The sequence below is a fragment of the Cebidichthys violaceus genome, unplaced genomic scaffold, assembly GCF_023349555.1.
Source record: "Cebidichthys violaceus isolate CVI_PGR_0920_01 unplaced genomic scaffold, fCebVio1.0.p SCAF_56, whole genome shotgun sequence".
Taxonomy (NCBI): Eukaryota; Metazoa; Chordata; class Actinopteri; order Perciformes; family Stichaeidae; genus Cebidichthys; species Cebidichthys violaceus.
This window is the reverse complement of record NW_027176772.1, coordinates 708,683-716,775: the sequence shown is the minus strand read 5'-3', so window position 1 is coordinate 716,775 and position 8,093 is coordinate 708,683. Positions and strand designations below refer to the sequence as shown.

At 51.1% G+C, this 8,093-nt stretch overlaps 1 protein-coding gene across 1 annotated transcript in view; it reads right to left on the bottom strand.

The window, feature by feature from the left end:
• Positions 1 to 331: 331 nt before the first annotated feature.
• The window catches only part of LOC137888623 (uncharacterized), a 61,954-nt gene continuing 54,192 nt past the window's right edge, over positions 332 to 8,093 (bottom strand). The window contains exon 5 of the mRNA XM_068732042.1: positions 332 to 7,280. Within this exon, the coding sequence (XP_068588143.1) occupies positions 3,307 to 7,280 (3,974 nt within the window). The 3' untranslated portion in view covers positions 332 to 3,306. The remainder of the gene's footprint in view (positions 7,281 to 8,093) is intronic.

The window sequence follows — 8,093 nt, the reverse complement described above, 5'->3', positions numbered from 1 at the left end:
TCTTTTCAGTAAACCGTGTTGAGTGAAATTCTAACGTCATCATAATGTGTTTTTGTTCAAATGTAGGCAAATAATCAAAGATATTACATTTTTAAAAAGTGTCTGTATGTTGAAGTATAGCAGATTCACGTGTTTTTACCGTGGTGTTGAACTGGGTGTCATTTACGGTGGAATAACACTGGTGTTGATGCAGACTGCTACCTTTTGTTATCGTGACAATCTTCAATAGGATAAACTGAAGACATTTTGGACAGACGTGGACGTAAGACGCTACGGTGATTCCAGCTTTCAGTTTGAAAAGTGACGACAACATTCTGTGAACGAGCTCCAAACTTTATTATTTCACAAACAGGAAGTTACAGGTATGTGGTGATTCACACATTGGTCTGCTGATAATGTTTTATGAAAGTCATTTTCAGAGGGTTTTTTCTCTGTAAAAAGAACGAAAAAAGTGACAACGACACTCTGATATCAAGTCTACTGATTTATTTCCATTTTCAGAGTAACTTGTTTTGATGGATTCACTGGATCTTTTTTTATATTTGCAGGGATAATATCTGTGGATACAAATGCACAGCGTACCAGATGTTCTAAAACCCATCCATTGATTATCAGGACCTTTTTAAAGAACGTATGTACCACAGCGGAACAGGAGCACAAATGAAGTGTGTCGCTAAAATAGCATCAGAGCACATGATACAAAAAAACTGAGCCTCATTCAACTGAGGTTTCTCTACAAAAATACATCTAATAACAGCTTCTTTTTTTTTTTTTGTTTCTTCTCTAATTTACACGGTTATATCACAGTAATAAATAAAGCCCACGTCCATCGAGAACACATGGTTTCAAGCCCCTCGTGGGACGGAGCTACGGGGAGAGAACAAGTTGCCGCGTGAGCCGATCACACCAGCTAAATAGGATTCTGGTGGGTTTTTTTCCGTCTTTCTTTCGCTGCGAGTAGAAGACGTCATGGGTTTCATGTCGCTGCCTGTTCATAAACAGCTGAAAACAACTGTGACGCTGTAAACGGTTGTGTGTCCAGGCTGGCTGGGATCAATGCGACCGGCCGTGTTCTACTTGTATGCCTGAAAGTCTCAGTGAGAGTGAGGACGGCGATCCGCCCACAAAATCGCCTCCTCGTCGTTTCATTTTTCATGCATATTTGTTTGCTCGTCATCGGAATAACCTGTAGTCGGCGAGATGGTAAGGCGCCGCCAGTTGTGCCCCAAAGCCAATCGCAGCCAGATGTTCGTCTTCAGAGGAGCGAGAGAGGGAAACACAACGTGTTATGAGTGTGGGAGTCACCTTGTCGTTACTACACACGCATTTACATCTCTGAAAGTCTTGGAGCGTCACGCAGGCGTTCTCCGGACGTTTGGTTAACTGCGAAGGTAATCCCGCTGCACTCAGCGACGCAAAGTGAGACTCGGAAGAGGAGAATGTGGAGAAAGAAGAAGAAGAAGAAGAAGAAGGGGCGGATCCACGCTTACGCGCAATGTGGCTTTTGTCCTAAGTCCTTAGCTTTTAAAAAAGAAGAAACAAAATCCACCCCGAGGGGACGCTTTGAACCTCCTGCATTATGAATGAAAGAATGCGAGATTTGCTTTCTGTGTTACTTTGTCGCGTGAAAAAATAGAAAATTAACATCACCTGTCAACCTGCAACAAAAGCGAGCGATGAATGACAACCGGTGGATGTTTGGTTTGTGATTACCTGACAATCAAACGCTCCCATCTTCCTCGTCTCTGCCTGTGTCTCTCTCAGGGACACGGCCCTGTTGAAGCCAGGTGTGACGCTGAATCTCTCTCTCTGTCTCTCTCTGTCTCTCTGTCTCTCTCTCTGTCTCTCTGTCTCTCTCTCTCTCTCTCTCTGTCTCTGTCTCTCTCTCTCTCTCTCTCTCTCTCTGTCTCTCTCTCTCTCTGTGTGTGTTTTTTGGCCTTTTGTTTCCTTGCATGAGTCACTAAATGTAAAGTTATCCACCACGCTTGGGGTATTTTTAGTATCAGGCTGCAAAATCGGGCGAGATGGCAGAAAATCAACAGTCTAAAACGTCAGGAGTAAAGGTCAGACGCTGGAGTCAGTCCCTCAAAATCAAAGAGCAAAGGCTTTATTTCAAACTTAACATTTCCGCCCCGACGCTCAGGTCTCAACACGGGGAGAAATACACTTCAGACGAGGCTGAGAGACAAATTCACACGCCGGTGACGGCGTCGGTGGGCCTGTATGCAGCAGAAACACACACAGGCTGCACCCCATTTCTCATGCTACACACTAATACAGCGTGTTTTACTTTTTATGTACTTTATAATAACAGAAAATGACACCGGACTTGCCCCACTGGACGTCAATCAAACTGCCACTTTGAAATGCCAGCGAGGATTTATTTTGTGTTATTTCTCTCAATTGTTCCAGAAGCATTTCATTTTTTATTTTTTTTTCTCCAGCTGTGAGCAGCTTCTCAATTTCCTCGCAGTGCGGCGTCCATCATCAGAGCAATATTCTGCACTTTGAGCTCTATTTAAGCTACGAGGTTGAATGTGCTCGCTCAGACGCATTTGTTGACAAAATGACGAGGCGCTAGAAATACATATATTCATTTTTAATAATCGTTTTGGACATGAAACCCCCCCTCTTATTCCTCACCGGGGCTAAACAGAGGCTATAAAATGTCATGCAGGACATCGGCTCCTAATGACCTCCAGCTGGGAGCGTGGAGTTCACATCTGTCTTGAAAGTCACTCGGGGGGAAAAGTAGGAAAATCACCAACTGAGGTAGAAACTCTCAGGGGAGGAAAAAAAAAAAATGTAAATCTGAAGAAGAAAGAAAACCCTGCATTCATCATCACAGATTGAAGATATCTGTGGACGGAATTTGTCCTTTAAAGTCTCAAACCAAAACGGTGAAACCGAGCAAATCGTAGGTTTAAAAAAAAAAAAATGCTAAGCGGGAGCGTCGACTGATTTTTTTTTTTTCCTGCCGAGGGAAAGCGAGCCCAGCTGTGTATCCCCGCCACGATTCCACTGGCTGCACACCTGAGGCTCATTTCCAGCAGGATTGCAACTGATGAACATAATTAGCCATCTATTTATTTATTTTTTTTCACATGTGTGAATCAGTGCTTCGAGTGTTTGGACGGGGTGATGAGGTTGCCGGGGGTTTGGCTTTAAGAAACGTCGCCTTTCTGTTTTTCTACTTAATTCTTAACCCTTGCGTTTCGTCCCGGGCCTCGAGTACGCAGGTAATCACGCATGCAAGCTGCTCTCACCCAGCTGACAACTTGTTCAAATGTACCTTTTTAATTTGTCTTATTTCTTTAGAACAACACCTGTAAGGGCAGGACTGCAGGATGTGGCGGGGGATACAGAGACGGGTGGTGACTCTGCATGGGATGAAACGCCGTCGCCAAGGGATACGGACCGGAGGCATCCAGGAAAGGGATGGGGGAGGAGGAGTAGAACGAGGGATGGAGAGGGGGAGGAGGAGGCGGCGGCGGCGGCGGTGGAGGAGTGAGAGGGGAGAAAGAGGGGAGCAGATGGGGGTATGAGTGCATGGGGAGGTGCGACGGAGGCGGGAGGAGGGAGAGGTGGTGCTGGATGATGGTGTGACGGAAGGAGAAAGAGGACGAGGAGGAAGGCGGGAGGAGGAGGGGGGCGTGGAGGGGGATGCACTGCGCGGGGGGGGAGGGCGCGGGGGAAACGAGGCCTCTTCTCCGCGTAGATGTGTTCGAACTCTACCTCCTTCCTTCTCTCCCTGTCCTCCCTTTCCTTTCTCCTCACCCACTCCTTCTCCCACTCCGCCCGCTTCTCCTTGAGCTTCTTCCTCTCCGCCTGCCTCTCCTCCTCCTCCCTCCTCTCCCTCTCGGCGTCCCCCCGCTCCGCGAGCGCGACGCCGCCTCCCTTCCCATCATCATCAACAACAACAACAACAACATCTGCACAGCGATTGCAATCAGCGGCGTGATTACTGTTAAGACGATCACGCTGACCACCGTCAATATCGTGGCAGCCGGCTCCGCGTCCCCGATCGATACCGCTGCAGCTGTTGGAATCGGTGGAATCGGAGCGGCTGCTTTCGTGTTGAATGTGACGCTGCGGTTTGGTTTCGTCCTCCGCGCTGAGCTTACTTTTGACATTTGCTCGGTTGTGATCACACTCGTGACACTCTGAGCTCTGAGCTGCAGTTTGCGCACAAAGGTCGCCCGTCCGATCTCTGTGAGCGGACGTGTTTTCGCTCCGCGGCTGCCCGTTTTCACATTGACAGTGGTCGGCATGCGCATCATCACTACGGGTAAACAAGTCCACGGGTGCGTCCAGGCGATCGGGAGGACGGTCCTCGTCTTTGCTCGGTTCGTGATCGTCACGAGTAGAGTCCTCGTGTTTTTCGACCCCGTTGCACTTTTCCTCACGCTGATCGTGGTTACTCGGTGCGTTGCAGCTAAATGTTCCCTCGCTGTTATTGTTAGTCTCATGACTGGGTTTTGTCCTGCAAAGAAAATGGCAGTCAGTGTTTTCCTCTGGACCGCACATGCAGCTGTCCAGAGGTGTCCCAGTCTTGTTGGCGTTGGGTTGTGTGAGGACCTCGTCTACGCCGAGGTCAGAGGTCAACCCAACACAAGCGCCCTCCTGCCTCAAAGCACAAGCGACTCTCCTCGTTTGTCTCCTTCCCCTCTTGCGTTTCTTCCTCGGTGTTTCCCCGGCCTCGCTCCAGTCCGTCTTCCTCTTGCCGCCGGCTGCTGCTGCCGCTGCCGCCGCCGCTCCCTCCGACTCCGCCTCCTTTGTAATTGCACGGCCAGCGAGGGTCGCGTCGGCGCGGGCCGATCCGATTCTCGGCCGTGCTTCCGCCTGCCGCGCGGAGCAGCGTGGGGTCGGGCCCGAGGCGGGGCGTCCGCGTCCCGCAGGTATTGTTTGTCTTTGACCACACGGCGTTCCTCTAAAGGGAGCGGGGAGGAGGCTAATCGCCGGATCGCACGCTGTTTCCCCGCGCGGCTCGGCAACAAGATGAATTTCCGCCTCACGCCGGGGAAAAGAATCGCCGCTAATCACCGGGTTGCACGCGTTTTCCTGAACGGCTCTTATCTCCGTCGTCCTCGGATTCCTCTGCCCCTCGTCTCGCTGCCCTTCCTGCTTCCCCGCTTGCGTCTTTTTGTGCATCTCCCCCGTCTCTCTATCATTCTGAGCAGGGTCGGGCGTAATTGCGGGACAGCGTGGCGCCTCTGTAACGGACCCGGGGACGGGGCTAATCACCGAGTTGCATGCTGCACCCCTACAGAGGAGCTTTCTGAGCCCCTGGCCCCACCCGGAGGCTGATTGCTGGGATTGATGCTGTCTGGCCTCCCGTTTCACCTGCAGACACAGCTGGTTACACCGATTACACCGATTCACGGGAAGATTACTTAATAGCTCTCCTCTCTTCTCGTCATTTCTACCTGCCCTCTCTCGCTCCGTCTGATCTCCCCTTATCCCTCTCTCTTCCCCCCTCATCCTCTTTTCTCTCCCTCCCACCAGCCGATGCGCTGCGAGATTACTTAATAGCGCCTTTTCCCTCCTCTCCTCTTTTTCGGCGCCCTCTCTCCTCAACCTCTCGTCTCCTCTGCCTTCAAACATCTGATTCTCAGAAACGCTACTTACTATCCTCCTTCCGGAGTCTTTCCTGTCTGTCTCTTCTCCTCTTTTCCTCCTCCCCCTCTTCCTCATTCCTCTCCTCACCCCTCCCCTCCTCTTCCTTCTCCTCCTCCTCCTCCCGGCTGGTTTTTGAAGGCCCGGCGTCGGCGCGAGGTGGCATTCTGCTGAAGCGGGAACGAATTTTAAAGCGCTTTCATCATGGCAACCGCAGCGGTCCGGAGCTGCGTCGCCGCCGCTACAATGGGCTACAAGTTCCATAGGATTTCCTGCCTGTCCTCCTTCATCCTCCTCTTCCCTTTCATCTATCCTCACCTCCCTTCCTCCCTCCATAACTTCCTGCCTCTGTTGGCAGCCGGGTTGTTTGATCACAGACCGCTTTATTCTCTCCCTCCCTTCCTCCAGCCCTCCTTTCTTTTCCTCGCCCCCTTCCTTGACCCTGTTGTGCGCTCTGAAGTCGTACAGCAGAGGGTTGATGCTGAAGGAGATGGAGGGCGACGTCTTGGTGTAGCTGACCATCTCCGAGGGCCAGAGAAGAACCCGGCTGCCGTCCCGACTGAGGACGCGACAAAACGGCTCTTTGGGACGATTGGGAGGCGAAGAAGTCGATTCTTTCGGCGCGGTTGACGGAGAGGGGTTTGATTCTTTGGGATGTGTTTGGACTGAAGACTCTCTGGTCTCATTTAAAACACCAGGAGGTTTTTTTTCAGGCTGATCTGTAGCGGGACAAAGCGGATCTTTTGATTCTGGAGTCGGGGTCGTCTCGTCGTCGTGGGTGTCAGCCTCGCCGTCTCTGCGAACCGAATCTTTAGCCACGACTGAGCTCACACTGTCAGGAATCTGTCCCGGTGTCCCACTCTTTAAATAAAGATGAGCTCCAGTCCCACTTTCACCGCCGACTTGGGCTCCAGTCCCATTGTCATTACATAAGGAGAGCTGGGCTCCATTCCCACCGATAACAGAGCCCTCAACTCTGATCACATTGCGATTACATAAAGAAACCCGGGCTCCAGTCCCAGAGAGTCCTCCAGTTCCCCTCTCGGTAGACGCGTTGGCTCCAGCCTCAGAGTGCTGGATTGCAGTTTTAAGGTCCACACTGCACTGGTTTCCAGTGTCCCAGTGACCCGCACCCGCAGCGTCCACGTCTGCAGATACCGGAGATCTGAGCTGCTGATCCGCGACTTTCTCCCCCAGCTCTTTGACTCTCTCCTGCGCCGTCGCGCCGTCTTGCTTCCCCGACGAACCGGAGCCCCGCCCGGCTTGGATGAAGACGGCGGCCGATTGGTGGAGGAGGACGCAGCTCCTTTTGGGCAGCGAGAAGGACACGGGGCGGACCCTGCTGCGCATGGACTGGACGTTTGGTCCGTTGACGCTGACGTCAACGGGGGCGGCGGTTTTGTCTAAAATGGAGCCGTTAGCGGCGGCGGCGTTCATGGCAGTTGTCGGGATGTAATTATGAGCCCAAGGGATCTTGTGGCTGTTTTTCGTGGTGTTGTTGGCGGTCAGGTCGTTGTAGTCCACTGGAGTCTCGTTGAGGACTCGGGGTTCTGCGGCAGGAGTCGTCGCGCCGCTGGAGTCCATCGGGTCGAGCGGCCACTGTGCGTCGCCCAGGAGTCTGCTTTCCAGCGCCGGGTCGAAGGGCCGGATCAGGGTTTGAGGCTCTGCACATGGGAGGGGAGAGCGGAAAGGATTAGAGCCGCTGACAGTGGTTACAGTTACATGCAAAACATAACAGGATTATCTGCCTAAACCTGACTCTAAAGAAAGGAGCAGGAAAGGGATACATGTAGAAGAATAGCGTTCATTATGAAGCCTTCCCATACAGTAAGCTCCTTATGCATTTATGCGGCGCTCCGGCTCTTCAGCGGTACTTCTTTTGTTGCTTTAACACTTCAGAATGTGATAAATGGGTGTAGGATGGACTTAAAGGAAAACATAAGCACAGAGATGAACGTGTGGCTCACTTGGAGGTGGGGGGGTGGGGGGGGTGGATAAGATGAAGGGTTTTATTCCAACATGTAATTTCCATTTGTTCCTACCCACTTTGGAGCGCAACATGCCGTCCATACATCAGTGTGGCACATGATCCGGGGCAAATGATTTCCTCCGTGGAGGTTTTGAGATGACTCATGGCTTTAAAAGTAATCCATAATGTGTGCCTTCCGCTCCACGCCAGAAACCTCTTTTGTTAAACATTCGAGACATTTCCGAAGGGAAGCTGCCGAGTGAATTATTACTCCTCCGATACTAAATGTATTTTTCGACTTTAAAATGCAGTTGTCGAAACTTTTCCGAACGTTTCAACTTTTAAAATGAGAAAAGAAAACTTGGCTGAATATGCAACCGATGTGTGTTTTTTTTTTTTTGTGCAAAGACAGGGTGACAATTGATTGTTTCTTCGACGCCACAGGAATGCTGCTGCCAAATTTGATGTTCATGCTTTCTTTATTACAAAAAAAATGAATCCTGCGCTC